The 18,479-nt window shown below is 39.7% G+C and overlaps 1 protein-coding gene across 1 annotated transcript in view; it reads right to left on the bottom strand.

Annotated features, from left to right (window-relative positions):
* Positions 1-6,966: 6,966 nt before the first annotated feature.
* Positions 6,967-18,479, bottom strand: part of DCDC2 (doublecortin domain containing 2) — a 58,530-nt gene continuing 47,017 nt past the window's right edge. Inside the window, exons 9-10 of the mRNA XM_065667213.1 lie at positions 11,251-11,469; positions 6,967-10,000 (exon numbers count right to left, since the gene is read on the bottom strand). Of these exons, the coding sequence (XP_065523285.1) occupies positions 9,911-10,000; positions 11,251-11,469 (309 nt within the window). The 3' untranslated portion in view covers positions 6,967-9,910. The remainder of the gene's footprint in view (positions 10,001-11,250; positions 11,470-18,479) is intronic.

Genomic DNA, 18,479 nt, shown 5'->3' with positions numbered 1-18,479 from the left:
AGAGCCATGCTTTTTGCTGTTCTCATTGAAAGAGCCTATGGTACAGCCTCCAGCTGGGGAGCAGTGAGGGGCAGTCAAGCTCCCCAGGTACTTTCTAGTGAAGCTGAGGGCAATCTGTCCCTGCACATATCATTCCCCTCTCATGCATCTTTTTCTCCTTGCAGTGCATGTCCCACCCTAGGAGTGCCCGTGACTTCCCCTCCCAGCACTGACTACCATCACCTTTCCAAAGAGCACAAAACAAAATACAGCTTAAGGAGCCAAGCTGTATTTTTCCCAGCCCTCTGACCTCCCTGCTCAAGAGTCTTTAATTTTCTTCAGATTCACCTTATTTCTTTTCACTCTTCTAGTCTTTTTTGGCTTAAAATTACAATGCAACCCCTCTTAGCCCAACACCATTTTCTCTGCAACTGTGGTAAAAGAAATCACATTTTTAGTCAAAGTGGTAATCACCAAGTTCATTTTGATGGATAGATGTTCTTCTGAAGGTTAGGTCTGCTTCCCCCACCACACTGTACAGATAAGGCTTCTCTTCAGCATCTGTTCTGTCCTTCCCCCTCTAGGCTGTCTTGACGCCTTTATTTTCCATTTGTTTCCAGTGCACAGTGAATCACAGGCAAAGGCACAGATGCAGAAACATCCCCTCCTCCCAAGCTGCCTATAAGCAGATCTAATTCCCAGTTTCTGCCACAGCCTCAGCCTGCCATTTCCACATATGAGAGTTCTAATCATGCGCAAGTGCACGGAAACAGCTCGTCACGAAAGCAGCAGCAGTGTGGGGAAGGCTGCAGCATCCTCATCAGCGGCCATCAGAGAGAGAGGTTTGGCAGGGGGAGAGCGGCAGCAGAACCTGCACACCGGGGAGGCTGTTTAGCCCCCAAGAACATGATATCCAAGGGAGGCAGCAAAAGACTGCAAGTACCTTAGTTGGATGCGCTTTGCCAGCAGCTTTCTATCAGAGGGCTAATAGCAGAATAAATTTGGAAAAATAAAGGAATTAGCACTTTGGCTCATTCAGCACTGACCAGTCATCCTGCCATTACATAGCAGGCTGCCCTCTCAGCTCACTGTATGTTAGGGGCAGTAAGACAGTATTATGCTTGCCAAGCAGGCTTTGGAGGCATAGCCTCTCTCCCTCCTCATCCCACCACTTCCACAGCCGAGAACTGGGATCGCCACAGAGCATTACCCTGCACTGGTCATTTGGGGTTAATGCCTACGTGCCACTTACAGAAATGATGTTTGAGTTTTGCCAGATCATCCCTGTGGCCTTGAGGAATTATCATGGCAAACGGGGAGACCCACATAGTCTCCTATTATTTCTATTACTTTGAGATCGTGTGTGCTCCTTCTGGAGCCTTCTGATCTGTGGGCAAACAATCCATCCACTCCCTGATTTTTATTCAGCTCTTATCTGGATGAGTGGCAGACCACAGAGTGAGCATTTCCGGCATTAGTTCACTTGATATACATTAAACAGGGCAAAGCTCAGTTTTGCTGTCAGATAATTTACAGAGGGATTAGCATGAAAATAATCTCTGCATATTAACACTAGGTCAGGCAAATACTTCTAACATCCCTGTAGACAGAAGAGACAGCATCAAGTAACTTACTGTTTTGTCTAATCATTTGCAGCTGTTTTTTGAAGGCCCGCTTTTTACATAATTTACCACTCGCAGGCTTTTGCAAACAAAGACAGGAGATCGTTTCTAAACACTTGCTAATAAGCGAGTCAGTTTAACTATGTACTAGATATGCTGCTCCAGCAATTTCAGCCTCAAGCCTTACAGCTTCAGGCTGTTGCCTAGCTAGAGACACGCCACAGCCTGAGGCTAGGAGGATGTGTTCTCCAGCAGGAGAACACATAGAACGCCATCATTTCCCTGCTTCTGCTCACCTAATGACTTCAGCATCTCCCTGATGCCGTAAGGAACTTCGAGGCCTGACATTTCCTTCCTAAGCCTCCCTGTCTGCTTTCAGGAGAGCAGCAGGGGTGAGGCGAGAGGGACCCTGGCCCAGGCATGTCTTGGAGTGGGTGCAAACTGAGCCTGCCTGAGATGGTGACACAGCGGAGGCAGCACAGCCAGGAGAGAGATGAAGGGGGGCAGAGGCGAGCAGGAAGGAATACCCAGGAGAGAGCTGGTGAAACACAGCATTTCAAGCATCAGTACTGGTCATTGTCAATGCATATCAGATGAGACAATGAGTGAATATTGCAAGCACAGAAAATCTTGCTGCAGGTCTAAAACCTGTGACCAGAACAACGCAAGTACAGTGGCTGGAATCTTTGTGGAAGCAGACATTTAAACCAAACCAAACCAACCAACCAACCAACCAAACAAGAAACCCCCAACCAAACAAAACCAACAAAAGCAAAACAAATTAACTTTTAACATCAATAATCTGTCCACCACAGATGGGTGGATGAGTATGATGACCTTACTGTTGGACAAGTGCATTGTCTCCAGTGTAAGGACACACTTTGCCTAAGGTATGATGGGAAAGCATCATCCAGCTCACACAGTTCATCTGCCTGAACCAATGGCATAAACCAAAGGCCTCAGCTCAAAAGTAGCTCCAGAGCTGATAGAGACGGTTTCCTCTCTACAGATGCATTTATGGCATCTATGTTAAGGTGGCTCTGGCCCCTAATTGGTATGCTGCCAAGCCTATTCATACAGGTTGTGTGCAGCAACCCAGCAGGCAGGCATACATAAGGCAGTTCCCAAACCACTCTCCAAGAGCAGTGCAGACCAGGACAAGGAGTCCTCACCTTCAAAACACTCAGCTGTGAATCACACAGATGTTGGTTTGAAAGAAACCCAAAGCATACACCAAGGTATCTCCAGATCTGCTCTGCAAGGAGGCTGCTGGCTGCTTCTCCTGCATGTCACACCTGCATTCAAGGCATCAAAGACTATAATCTGCATTCCAAGTGTAAGGGAATTAATATGGCACAGGCTCATTGATCATAAGCAGAGGTACGCAGGAAAAGTGGGTAGAGCTGCTGGGACCATCACGTGCCAGGGAAATGAGCCATGGGTGGATGGAGCTGAATACCTAGGGAATCACATGCTGCTGAGTGCCTGACACACCACTCCTTTTGGCACAGGAGCCCTGAAAAAGGGAGGTGTTATGCGCAGTCCCTTTTATTTGTGGTGGAAGGAACACGCTTCCAGAGAAACAGGCATTTATCAGAAAGCGGTGGCAAACACCTCGCACACCAGCCAAGCACCCACACACCCCCAGAAGCCAAGTCAGGGGCCCTTAGCAGTGCCGTGGCTCTCCCTGCTGTAGAGCAGCAGCAGTACATCTGCCTGTGCATGGATCTTAGTAAGTGAAAAAAGCCTGGCACCAGTATTAAGGCCTTTGAGATGAGCTACCTATCCATCCCCAAAACCCCCTCTGCCTCAGTTTGCCCACCGAAACTAACACTGCCAGGGAAAGGCTCTAATTCCCATGAGCAGGCACAGTGCTACCACAGCAGATGGCTGCCTCCCTTCACACACACAGGACCATCTGCAATCACCAGATGTGTTTGAGGGCAAGGCCCCCAGCCAGAAACACCCAAGAAGTTTAGCTACACTATCTTCCTTGTCATGGGATATGCTACCACATGGTCAGGATGCTTTGAAGGATGCACCCTTCAGTCTTCTTGAACTTGGCCTTGTGTTGCATGAGAAAGAGAAATAGCCTTCATCCACTTCTCTTTCTCTACAGAGGGAGATATTACTCTTAAACAGTGGATGTAAATCCTAACTCTTGGCTTACTAAGTAAACTCCTGTTTGGTGCTAACTCTGAGGGGGCAGTGGGAGCAATAAGGGAAAGGCAGGGGAAGGTGAAAAGCTTGGGTTTCTCAGAGGACATCAGCCTTCCACCAACAATTTATAAGGGAGAAAAACCATGGCATATAGGCACTAGTTTTGGCAATAGTTTTTCTCACAACTAAACTAGAAGAAGCAAACACAGCAGAGAAACAGAATGCTACAGAGATGGTGTGCATTAATAGAAACACAACAGTAAAGTATCTCTGAGGTAGAGGAGCTTAAATCAAATCTCTAGTCAAATCAGAAGTCCTTCCCAACTAAAACAAACAGAAAAATCCACAGATCACTAAGGTCTGAAGAGACTTTACTTTCTCAAGAGCAGGAGAGGTCACTCACCCCTCTAAGCACAAAGGCAAAAGGATGGTACCCACCCCCTAAGAACTTGCTAATTAAATAGGGAACAACGTTTTGGACACAACCAAAGTATGGAACAGTATGGAAAAAGTAAATGCTTTCAAAAGTGATTTTGCAGAGACAGTTTGGATTTGACACACACCCGTGCGTCAGTGCCAGCACAAAGGCTGGGGTCCACCACATGAGAGTGGGCATCCAGGAAAACAATACTTTCAGAAGAAAGGCCTGTTTTTTTACAACAAAATGCATGGACAATAATCAGAGAGTTCGCAGCATAAATTATATACATACATCCTCTGCCTTTGAAAATCCATTAACCATAATCATGAATCTACATGTTCTTGACATACAGAACTGTGAATCATTTTACAGAGAATTGGATTCCTATAGATTATACCAAACAAGAGATTTTGAAACCGTTTTAGGATTAGAGAGTAGAAGCTTTCAACTAATAACACCTGTATTTTGAATAAATTTTGGTCCCATTTGGAACAAGGGAAAAGTATAGCTGAATGAGAGATTCATTTATAAAATCACAAATAATAGAGCTGTAGATGACTGCAAGAAAAATATTAATATTTAAAGGCATTCTTAGTAACCACAGAGGTTATTGGAAGTCTGCCTACTGTTTCCAAATACCCCGTTGTTTAAATCAGAAGTTCCCAGCACTGTAGCTGATACTAAAGACCTTTGAGAGTCTTGGTATCACATGCTGTAGTAAAGACTTGCACTTTCTTTCTTGAATTTTCCAAATCCTGTCCACTTCTTTATGACCAAGCTCACAGTCAGTTCTAGGCTACTATTTCTGTTTTACTTCAGGGCTCCAATTCTGAGCTTGGCTCAGCAAAGCACCAAAATACGCAATAACTTAAAAAGACATGTCACTCTTTTTATGAGGTTAGTTATGACTAGATTTAGCTATATTTTCTTGTATTATTATATCAAAATTCAGCTACAATCAATAATATTTTCTCCCACCACTAACAATATAACAAGTTTAGATTATAGCATATGCACATTATTTATGTGAGCAGCATGCGTGGACACACAGTGAATGCATTCAGTTAGAGTGTTCACACACATGCCTGTAAGTTAATGCATACAAATATGCACATGCACGATAATCTAAAGATAGTGGACAGTTTCATTACCTATTGCCATCTGTAAAGCATTTCTTTTGATTAAAATTTAAATTGAAGGCTATCGGCCACCCAAAACCACACATCCTTGAGCTGCATCCCATTAAATAATTCTGATTGCTACTCCTTAATAAATACACCCTTCCTCAAGATACTTCATTTTATACTTGTATTTATTATCTAATGTTTATTTTAATGTACCTTTTGGATAATCAATCGAAATACTCAAGCAATAACTCTTTCCCCGTATTTTCAAGTAATTGGAATACTTACTCTTTTTCTTCTGCGCTCATAATTATTTTTCTTTACCCCAGATGAGACTGAGTGGGGATTATATTTTCTTTATTTTCATCCATTTCTCTCTGGAAACTAACTTTATTTTGACTCTGATATATTAAAGCACCAAAGCATTAGATAAAATTCAATGAAAACTGCAGTCCCAGAGGATTTAAGCATATGCTTAAATGCTTTACTGAAATTAGGCATTTCAGCAGGGAGATATCTAGAAGTTCCGGTAGTTTTCTCAAGTATTGCCAATGAACTCACATTACTTGCTCAGTACCAGCTCAACAGTATACACATGACAGTAATCCAGTCCTAACCTGAACTATAGCATTAAAAACCAGGGGCCAATTTAACTGCGCTGTTATTCTTGGATTTGCAACTTAGATTTATAGCTATGTAATAGCTAAATTATCAGCGTATTTCCTTTCACAGCTGCAACATGAAAACTACAAAATCTGACCTTTTTTGGAAAGTTCTAGTTATGACAGAATCATATCAGCTGCAAAATCACTAGGTTTAGAAAGCCAGTCACCCAAAGATAGACTTAGCATAAACAGGTCTTGATATGAGACAAAACACAAGAATATCTGTATGATAGTTCTCTTTAATAGCAAATTCTTCTGAAAAATAAAACCAAAACAAGAAAATAAGTCTTAAAAAACCCTCAGAAATGTTGCATATAAGCTTAATAAAATAACATTATATAAGCTTAACAAAATAACATATTTCTCATGTAAAACTGAGTTAAGGCATCACACACAGCAAATGAAGAAAGAAAAACTATTAGCAAGACCACCTCTATCTTAGAATCATAGAATGGTTTTGGCTAGAAAGGACCTTAAGATCTTCTAGTTCCAACCCGCCTGCCATGGGCAGGGATGCTGCACAATAAGCCGTGTCATCCATGACTCGGTCCAGCCTGGCCTTGAACACTGCCAGGGATGGAGCATTCACAACTTCCCTGGGCAACCCATTCCAGTGCCTCACCACCCTGACAGTAAAGAACTTCCTCCTTATATCCAATCTAAACTTCCCCTATTTAAGTTTTAACCCATTACCCCTTGTCCTGTCACTACAGTCCCTAAATGAAGAGTCCCTCCCCAGCATCCTTATAGGCCCCCTTCAGATACTGGAAGGCTGCTATGAGGTCTCCACGCAGCCTTCTCTTCTCCAGGCTGAACAGCCCCAACTTTCTCAGCCTGTCTTCATACGGGAGGTGCTCCAGTCCCCTGATCATCCGCGTGGCCCTCTGGACTTGTTCAAACAAGTCCAGGTAGATGACATCAACTGTTCTACCCCTGTCCATCAGTTCTGTAGCCCCATCATAGAAGGCAGCACAGAGGGATCTGGACACGATGATCTCGAACCTGATCCTCTCCTACAGTGCACCTAAGGTCTTCATTCTCATAGTCCCTGCGTCTGCCTTCCAAGACTTCTTGCTTAATTTCTTTTTTAACATCAGCATTGTTTTTTATGGATAAACTATTTTTTCTATATAAAAGAACTTGATACAAGATTCATGTTGTCATTGTTGTAAAGGTGAACAATAAAACGGTTATATCTCTATTTCCGAGAAGTCTGATTTGCTGTTCCAAAAAATATATACTCTCTTTCTTACAAAAATAAAAAAAAAGAGGGGAAGACATTTTAAAAGCTGAATAACACTCATAGAGATTTCATGTTCCCATGAAAGAAAATGATCCAATTATACTTCCCTAGAATTTAGTTTCAGCTTTTAAATTACTCTTACTGATATCTGTAAGACTTTTAAACATGGAAGACACTGAACACTTGGGGAAAAGGGAAGAAATGGCAGGAACTGTTGGCAGACAGAATAAATAGAAACCAAAAGGAGAAAAGAATCATCATACAAATCCATCAGTTTCTTCAAAATGTTGTTTCTAGGTACAATATTTTGAGGCAAATGTTCTCCAAATTAAGTATCTCCATCAAATATTTTTGGGTGTTGAATTAACTTAAAATTTCTGAGGATGAAGAACATTTCAGAGATTGCTGATGTCTTAATCTGCAATAAAATGACAACAAGTAGAGTCCTGTATTTGGTACACCATTAACTGCTAGTGAAAGCCCATTTAGAGTAATGTCAGTAAAAGATTACTGTTGTTTGTCTTGATTCTGCAACACATTTAAGACCATGCTTACTCATGAATAGCTAATAAGTGTATGAGCTATTCAGCTTAAAGTGAGCAGAGATGCAGCATTAGTCATTCTCTTAGGTCAGCTTTGCACAGAAGTTTCAGCAGGTAAATTCTCCTAAACTCCCTGAGGAGACAGAGCTGCCTTTTCTGACTGGTTAAGTATTGTTTGAGAGCTTTTAATGCTACTGCATATTATTATTCCAGTACAGGATTAACTATCAAGGTCCCTAGGGATTTCTGTCATTTTTCCTTATTAGAACATACAATTATTTTCTTCATAATGTTTCTGGGGTTTTTCTGAGGTGTTGGTTGGGTTTATTGGTTTTTACTTCTGCTTAACTTTAAATGTCTTCTTAAACCCCAGTGAAATCAAGATATTTGAGCATAGGCTTAATTGCTGTATCAAATATCAGAAGCAAAAACACTTGCTTAAGATTTTGGCTAAGCTAGGAGCTTATTTTGAACTGATCATAAACGCAATATTCCCTCAGATCTTTCTCAGACAGCTCAACAAAGGAGACACGACTCATAGACAGTTCAGAGATGCCATAGGGCAAAATGTTCTAACCCTGTTTCTATTGGTTTTAACATTATATTTTTTATACTTATATTGCCAATACTTAGCAACATGCTGAAGGACCTCTATGTGTTTCTATTCCATTGGAAAAATATATTCAATAGTTATTGGAAAAATATATTCAATAGTTACTGGAAATACATTCAACTTCTACTGAAAAAGTGAAGATGTGTGGATGAATTTCAGTTATGAAAAGTGGTTCTTCACATTCCTCAAAGTGCTTCAAGTTCAATTTGTTCATAAACGTAATTTTTGTCTTAATGGTATGAAATCAACAAAAATGACATTAGCTTCTCATAGTAATAATTTATCATCATTAATGATATGGAAATTCACTATTTCTTTTGTATAATTAATGAAATTATGCTCAGGGCTGCATTTCTATGAAATACAAATTATCCCCATTGCTAACAGAGAAACAATAAGAGTAACAGAATTGGTGTCATTAAGAGAACTAATACTGTGGATCAATGCCTTATTTACTAATGCAAATTAAGCCACAGCCGATAAGGAGCCAGCTTACTCCAAAAGATGATGACACACTTCCAACCATTAAGGCTACATAAAGGATTCATAAATGCAGCAATTGTTGCCGATTTTTACAGAAAACTGGAGGGCTCATCCTAATGTGTTTCATATTTAAATGGCTCCATTGATAGGAATGGTTTCATGGTAATTTCAGTCTGAATTCAGGCCTATTCTCCTATTTTTTTTTTCCCATTAATAAATTAAGTTTCACATAGTACTGGATTACAAATCTACCGAAACTCAACTTTAAACTAATCTGCTAAATACTCTTCCTCTCCTTTTTTTTTTCCCACTATGGTAACAAGTCACTGTTTAGTAAATTGATGCAGGACAATAAACATTCATGTTGTAAATGAGAACAAGCGGCAGTATTGTGGGCTGTCTACATACATTCATAGTGCTAAATATGAGCTATTTATTTTAGAATGTAAAAACAATTCTAATTAATATATTAAAAATCCACTATTTAGTAACATTAGGACTGACACCTAATTATAGTACACCAGCTTTTATGGGCATAAATCCATTAACAGAAGAACATATTCTAATTATATCTTAATGTTATGCCTGGAAAACATATATTTGTGGAATTCTAAAGGAGAAACTATGTATGTCCTCATTAAAAGTAAAAAATGTTTCTCTTTTCCGAACGAATGTGCAAAAAAATTCTGATATTGAATTAGGGTGGTGGACTTTTCCTTTTTCTGGAACAGTGTCATTTTTGCAGTTATTCTATTACTGCTAGCCATCTTATACCACAGAATAGTTAATTAATTTCTAACACTACTATACAGTACGCTTGTATTTCCCCCCTCCATTTGGAAAATCTCACCCTATAAAAATAGTTCTATGTTCTTCCAGTAGCTATTAATGTTTGTTTTCTAAATCAGTCCATATGGCATCACTATTTCAAGACTCGGTATGTGGGAACTATCTTTCCATTACAAGTTATCAATTATGAAAAATAACATGCTTTATATTTAAAGTATTATAATCTTTCAATTTTGCTCATTACATTTTTTCTCTCTATGCAACTGTAGTCATTGCTCTGGTCTGTTTTTTTCACTTTCCTGTGGGCTGGTGATTGTCACCCTTGGAGCTGTGGATGTTTTTTCAAGATGGGAATAGACCTAGAGAAAAAGGAAAGGTACTTTTAACTTCACGAGGTAACAAAGATATAACTTCATTTCAGTCTAGTGCTAGCACCTCATACTAAAGTTTCCACAAGGTATCAATGTGAAAAAAATGTTTTCTGAGAATGATCACATTAACATTTTTATTTACCTTACACATGTATACCTTCCAAAGGATAAATTACTCAGATTAGAGGTTCCCCCCAAGTTCTTTCACCAAACATCAGTTACCCACATACCCACTTAAAGTAAATGCTCGCTTTCTCCACTCCCATAAATAACTTCAGCTTTTCTAAAAACAAACGAAAGATCAGTATATTGAGCATTGAATAAGTTCAGGGCCCAAGAAAGTGTCACGCTATATAGCTCTCTTAATTGAAAAATATTCTTGTATGTCATACAGAAACAGAAGAAAGCCTAGTTGCAAGGTACAAGAAGCCAATCCCAGTGTCACAAAGAGAGGAAGAGTCTGGTTTCAGCAGCATATAGGCATGAAATATGCAGCAAGTTGCTCTGCTTCTGATGCTCAAGAATCCCACTTTTCAGATCTGGATTCTCCCCATCAAACAAAATACTTCATTCCCACATTCTGTTTGCTGGTCAGTTCACATGACAATCAGGGCAGTCCACTTTATTTTTCTGGGCTGTACACCTCCATCGAAGTCAACAACATGCTACCATAGCTCCTAAATTAAAAGGATATTTGCTTTTGAACCAACAAAAGCCCCCTGCTTTGAGGATTGTGTTCATCTCCACTGTCTTTTCCAATTTCTAAGAAAAGGAGATGAAAAGTCCACAAAGCAATGGACTAGCCTTTATGAAATGAAACTTCCGTGAACGTCAACTCATCAAAATAACGAGGCATGGTGGTTTCATGAACACACCGTTCTGCTCTGTCCTAAAGGACAGTGTAGGGTGGAAATATATAAATGACCATGCATTTTCTGGAAATTGCAAGAATTTATTTATTTATTTATTTAAATTCAGCATTCTCAGGAAAGCAAGAGATGCAGATTCATCAAATAGTGAGAAACATCTGCTTTCTCAGTTGGAGAGCATCTAATGTAATTACTGATGTAACTGATCTATACAGATGGAAAACAGCTTTTCCTCAAACTGAAGTTCTTGTAAATGCGCTCAGCAACTTATCAGGAGTGAGCTATTTAGAGACTAGCTGAGAAGCCTAAGGCTGAGATGAATGAACATCAATAACTTAAGAAAAACAAACTGAGAGTATGAACACTCACCTGGTTCTGACTATCAGAATCCTCTTCTGTTTCTTCTGCTTCACCTTTGTAATTCTCATTTAATTTCTTGTTTTCTTCCACTTCACTTCTTTCTTTAGCAGTTTTCTCTCTTTCCTCTCCATTCACTTCTGAATATTCTTCTTCTCCTTTATATACCTCCTCTCCACAGTCATTTTCCTCTTCTGCATTTTCTTCTTCATCTACAGTTTCTGCTGGCCTCTGGTGAAAGGAAAAGCAGAAGCATTATGAGGCATTTTTAATCAGAATGCTCCACGAAATTCTGAAACGTGACAGACATCAAAATCACAATTACATCATTACTCGGGGAGTAAGAATGCTAATTTGACGTTTGTCTACATGGACAGAAAATGATGCTCCTGTACTAACATCCCATAATGCACTCATATTCTACATAAAAAAAAAAAAAAATAGTGAGATTTAAAGGAATTACACTGGGTTAATCCATTTGACCATACCCAAAACAACTGCAATGAGCTAGATTTAACTAAGACAGCAAAAGCTATTTTGTTCCTGCCATTCCAGATTCTCCAACATTCTACATTTAGCATGTACTTGTTTATAAAATCCTGCCACAATAAAATATTCAATGTCACTGTTCCCCAAGAACCATTTTACCTACAGATCAGGCCACGCCATGCCAATTGGTCCTGTTGTGCAGCCTGTCTTCTTTGCATCCACAGAAAAGAAGCAAGAGAGATGAGGCAGACCTACTGGTCACTTCTACAACATCACTCTCCTTCCCAAGGACCCCTATGTGGGGTAGCATTGTTACAATTTGTTTGATATTTAGCAATTGACCAACCAAGAGGAGGAACAGGACCTTGTCCCATATTGAAGAAAAGTAAGCAGAAAGTCACTATAGATGGAGCTGCTAGCAGCATCATTTCACGATCACCTGGAAGACTCATGCGCATAGCATCTACTTTCTGTCATTTTACTTCCAGTTTCAGCTTTGAAGATTTGCCTGACTCTTCAGTGAACCAATGCCCCCACTTCCAAGATGACTTATGTACTTGTGCTAAGGTTTGAATGAAAATAAAGAGAAAAAACATCACACAAGAGTGACAGGGTGTTTGCCTCCCACACAGCCTCATCAGACTAAATCTAAAGCAAACAAGCTGAAAACAATAGATTCTCTTTTAATCATAAGTTTAGAATTTTATTATCATTAGCAACTCCTTTATGCAGGCAGCTATCTGCTGCAGACCTGTAAATTATGTCTTCTAAAAATCTCTTTCCCTCACTAACATTTCAAAAGAATTCCCTCATCACCTTCAACATACTAGTAAAAGCCATTTCAGCAATACCAACAATTGACTGAAGCCTCCGGATGAAACGCCTTGCTTTTGCTTTTATATCTAAGTAGCAACGTAAGACAACTTTATTATGCCAGTGCACAACACCACATTGACACAGCTTCAGAAAGGACAAATTATTGTGTTGTAATAATGCACAGAATGACAAATTACTAGAAATATTACATGATTACCTGACCAGATAAATAACAGCTGTATTCTTGAAGTACAGTAGTCTCTGTGTGTATTTTATTCAAGCCTTCCTGACTCACTTTCATCTGGTAACATCAAGCTGGGCATATTACCACTAAAATAAAAATTAAACAAGACAAGTCTTAAGACGCCTTCAAAGAAGGCACCATCTAAAGCAAACTTGAGCCGACTCTGGTAACCTCCAGCACATGAAGATAGCAAAGAGTCTGTAGTTCCGTAAGTTCTCAGAAGCTACCTGCTAGCCTTACTTATGTGACCTACTAATTTTCTTTTCAGTCTGCTAAGGCAATTAGCAGCTCTGGATTCTGACCAGAAACAGGGGAGGGCGGGACAAATTACATGCACCAGACACCACTAGCTATAATAAGTGGTTTTGGTTTTGCTTAATGACACTGCTTGCTATGACATTACAAACATTAAATGAAGAGAGGGTAAGAAAAGAAGAAAATTAAACCAAGGCTTTCTCAGTTAACTCCTGTAGTTATCCAAGATATTATTTCCAGCTTTTTGTCACTGCCTGGTAGTGGGTACAATCAGAAGAGAATATCTGCCTTTGCCTGAACTGCTTTAGTATGCTGGCTCATTTTGGACTGCAGAAGAATGTATGTAGACTTTACACTATGGTGTAAACATATGTATCCTAATAGATATGCTTTTACTGGTGTTACGTTGGTATGGAAGTAGTCTTTAGCACAGACGAACAACGGACATTTGAGGGGCAGTAACCTCCTTAAGTGCTATGCTAGCTAGATCATTAGACCTCATCTGCCTAAAATGGGTGTGGATGCAAATTTTTTAAGGCTTTAATATGGAAGATAAACGTGGTATTACTGAACTCTACCCAGAAACTCACTGGAAGCTCACAAGGAACTGGCATGAAATAACATTCAAATTTCAACTAATTTAATTGGCCAGGCAAGCTAAACTGCCTGAAAAATAATAGTACAAAACAAGATCAGTAAACCAAATCCCATCAGTGCAAGTAAAAGTATAATGCTTCTTTGGTAGGTGAAAATTTCAAGACTGCTGAGCACATTACTACAACGGTTACTACTACTGCAGAAAAAAATAAAAAGGCATATATGCAGCTAATAACTGGAAAGCAAAATGAGTTTTTCATTTAATCTCCATTCAAGCTGCACTACATTAGAATGGACATTTCAAACAAGTTAAAAATCAGCACTGACCCAGAGAAGATGACCTTCTGCAAGGTAATCTAAAATGCAGCATGGTTCTCACTGCATCCAGAGTCAGAGGTGGGCTTTGAAATGTGAAAAGGACCACAGACAATGCATTCCAGAATGCACAGCAGACATAGGACTGTAGGGAGGGAAATGAAGGCCAAAGCCACACAGAATCATAAAATCACAGAATGATTTGGGCTGGAAGGGACCCTAAAGATCATACAGTTCCAACCCCCTGCTATGGGCAGGGACACCTTTAACATAAAAGGTATGACACTTTACTTTTCTATTGATCTACTAGCTATGCAGAAATTAGCATTCACTATTTTCAGTGCACCTTCTTCACTGAGAAAGTGAAGCAAAAGTTGGATTTTTTATATTTAGGGGACAAGAATGTTTATGTGCATATATACAGGCAGGAAGGAAAACAGAAAAAGGCAGAAAAACAGAGCATATGGTCTAAGGCCTCTAATTGTTGTACATACTTTATTTTCTAGAACAGTTCCAGTGATTTCAGTGAACCTGAAATAATGAGCTAAAGCCTACAATAAAGTGCTTGCGGGGTCAGGGTACAATTCAAAGTCCCCTGGAGTCAATGGGAACCTTTTCACTGAATTTGAAACACTTCAGCCATCCCTCTACCTACAACTGTGAAAAATGCTCATTACATATACAACAAAATTACTGCAGACTGTTTTCTCTCAGTCAATAATCAGGATCTGTCGTGGTTTAAACCGATCCACACAGCTCGTCCACTCACTCCCCCACTTCTTTCCCTCCCTCTACTCCTGGAGAGATGGAGAGGAGAATCGAAAAGAATGCAACTCCCACGGGTTGAGATAAGAACAGTTTAGTAACTAAGGTATAACACAAATCACTACTGCTACCACCAATAATAATAATAATAATAATAATAAAGGAAAACAAGGGAAGAGAAATACAACACCTCAGCACCAGCCGACCGATAACTCACCCCCTCTACCCCGCCCCCAACCGAGCACTAACCGATACCTCGTCCAACCCTGCAGTGCCCCAGCCCTTCCAGGTAACTCCCAGTTACCTCCCTGGGCATGACGTGCTGTGCTATGGAATACCTCTTTGGCTAGCTTGGGTCAGGTGTCCTGTCTCTGCTTCCTCCCGGCCTGCCCTCGTCCCCGGCAGAGCATGAGGCTCACAAAGTCCTTGGCCAGAATAAACATTACTTAACAACAATTAAAACCAATCGGTGTTATCAGCTCTCTGCCCAGGCTGGAAGTCAAAACACAGAGCTTGCACCAGTTACTAAGAAGGAGCAAAACGGCTCCTGGTAAACCCAGGACAGTATACTGAAAACAAAACAGGTATGCTGATTCAGACCTATGTGTCCATGCAGAAATCATCAGACTTATTTCTAGAAGTCAGCAATATATGCAAGGAAAAGCATTTCACATCTTAGTTTTTAGCTTTCCATCATTCATCTTTTAAATAAACAGAATATTCTCAGTAAGAGCTTCCTATGTGGAATGTAATGGCTGCATAGCCAAGACAGATGTGGGACTCTGCCACTCCTCTTTGCACTCAAGAAATCAGAGTTCAGCTTTCAGTCAGTGTGTTGGCTCAGAGGAAGTCACACATTACATTTGTATTCCTGTAAAAGCTCCTGACATCTCAAATCCACAGAACCAGCTATATCTCCAGACCTGAGTGACTGAGATCTATCACCACTTTGTAACACAATGAAACGAACATGAGCATCAAATATTAGTATCATCATGTTGTCATGAGAGATTCCAGGATCATAACAGAGAACAAGAGGCACTTTAAAAATTCATATTGGAAGCACCCGCCCAGTTGTAGCCCAGGGTAACTAAACACGTACACGGTAGTGAACTGCAGAATATGCATTCATGTGTTACTTTAGGCCTGTGCCAACAGCACAACTTCAACATGACAGCAATAAATACCAAACTGCAGAAGCATGAGGTGATTACATTCTTATTCTTTGAAGTAATTTTCTCAGAGAAGTAAATGCCTTCAAGGACAAGGGACTTTTCAAGTGACTGTGATGAATTATCCTCATTCTTTCTATAATCAGAACATGACAACTGCTCCTAGTAAGGTTTGTAGTTTTGTGTTTTGCATGGTTGCAAGAAAACAGGAAGTAACCTTTCTTGTATTGTTGGCTGCATCTTTTAAGTGAAGATGATGCTTTTTGCAATTTCCCAGATGAAAGTACACTAGTTAAAATAACTAGTTTTCAAACCATACCTTCACAACTGTCAGCGCAATTGTTTGCTTGTCACGGACAAGCAATAAAAAGACTTGCTGATACAATATATGTATATTGGAAGGCATATTCAACTAAAGGCACGTACAACAACTGAAGTCATTCTCAACTTCATGCTGTAAACATGGACCCAGCCTGCCTTCTGGAAACCTCCTGACTTACTAGCAGGTTGATAAGGAACAGAGTGAATTTCATTTTGCATTCAAGAAGTATGATTGCTTGATGGTATTTTTAATCTCAGCAAAAACAGAGTGTTTAAAAAAGAAAGATGTATTCTAATTACACTCATCATGCTCATTCATTAAGAGCTACATTAACAAATGCCATCATCATTCAAAAGCAGTAAAAGTCAGGAAATCTTAAGACACTGAAGCATTTGCTGACACTGAAGCATTTGGCTTCTTTTCCTCTAGGGATGCTAATGTAACCTCTCAGGTCTGTACATGACTGATACTAGAAGACTGAAAGTGCAGTATCACAAATCATTTAAGGTGGAAATTATTTTGTACCATTAGTAAAACATAATTTTGCTTTATTGAAGCCATTTGGAAATGTTTACTTGGCTAATGGTCACAACAGACAAACAATGAGGTAGACAACAAAAATCTTAATGGTTACAAATACCGGCATGAATACACCTCACAAATGCAGCATCAGGAACACTTAACTTTGACTGCACCAAACCTCTCCACAACCGAGCTGCCCCTGCTCCTACCCAGTCAGGAATGCTTTGTAGCCGCACTGCACAGATTCCAACAGCAAAACATTTTGTTCCCGAACCAGGCAGGGTTGCTAAGTGACAGCAGCCCTCTTCTCTTCCACATCATTTACAAAACCCAGGCTCTTAAAAACAAGTAAATGAATAGTTAAGTGTTCATCAGGCTTACATTTCCCACATAGTAAATGTAATGGTTGTTCCTGAGGGCAAAATGTCTTTATCCCCACAATATTTAAACTCCAACCTTTTTATCAGTTGGATGTATTATTTTAATTTTTTATTAACAACAAATGCAGCACCTGAGTCCAGCAAGAGTAATTTTTTTCATAAGAACACAGCATGAAGAAATCCAACTCGAATTAATGGAAACTATGTAACTTGAAGTGTAGAAAAAACAGTTTTTCAAATACTATTCCTCGGTTTCATCTGCGGTAACTGGAAGCATGTGTAATTCCTCTATCACAGTATGGACATGGTAGAGAAGAAAACACCTGATCAGAGCTTTACTTCCCTAAGATGTAACTAAGTCAACAATATTTTTCTTCAGCTATTCACTGACAACCATGTCTAGTTTTTCCACAACATTTTCCATGCGTACATTAAAATTTGCCGAAGCTTCACAATACAGCATGTTCTGCTGGGCATGCCTATAGACAATTAAAAGATTGATAAGCATTTAAAAAGAAGCCCTACGGAGGTTGCAAAAATACAGAAATGTGTTTGGTTTGGGTTTGTTTTGTTGTTAGGTTTTGGGTGTTTTTTTCCAGAAAAAGACTCTTCTACAGTGAATGAAAAATGCCCTAAATCTTAAGCAATTTGAGAAATTGTCTATGATCGCTAGAGCTTTTCAAGACAGGCTTTGACAAGACTTGTCAAAGTGGTACCAACACTGGTTTTACAACAGAACTGTGTTTGCAGGCTTCATTCTGAAGAAGTGAAGGCCCTCCAAGAGCTGGTCATGCAGGCCTTTAAAGAAAAGATCAGACCTTGTTGCTGTAGCTTCAGAAATCAGTCATCCAATACAGAAACCAATGGAAGATCTCTCTTCTTGTTCTGAGCTGCAATGAACCAACCAGAGCAAGTTTCCCTATCTCACACAGAGAAACAACAACAACAAAAAAAAGCGTAAATCAGTGGAGCTGAGAGAAGAATATGCCGTGAAAATCTTTTCTGCTGGCGCGTCAGCACTCAGCATCCAGAAGGCTTAAATTACAGCTGCATCATTCGTAGCAAAATTTCAGCATATGAAGTTCTGCATGTATTCTTTGCAAATGTCATTTTGAAATACTTACTGATGCAATGCAAAATGTTTTCTTGTGAAAGGTCCTAACCTATTTAATCAAGGAAAGTCTCTTCAAGCAGTCAGCCTGTTTTACTGTTGAATCACTGTAAGCTTTAACATTTTGCCTTCAGCAACAGGGAAAATAAACATTCTGTTCTGCTCACTGAGGTGAATCTTGGGTTTCTAAAGCAAAATGTACACTCAATAATGAAAACTACAAATGAAAGGTGCAAATTTTCTGCATCTGATG

This window comes from Lathamus discolor, chromosome 2 (genome assembly GCF_037157495.1).
Source record: "Lathamus discolor isolate bLatDis1 chromosome 2, bLatDis1.hap1, whole genome shotgun sequence".
Lineage (NCBI taxonomy): Eukaryota > Metazoa > Chordata > Aves > Psittaciformes > Psittacidae > Lathamus > Lathamus discolor.
This window is presented reverse-complemented; position numbering and strand designations above follow the sequence as displayed.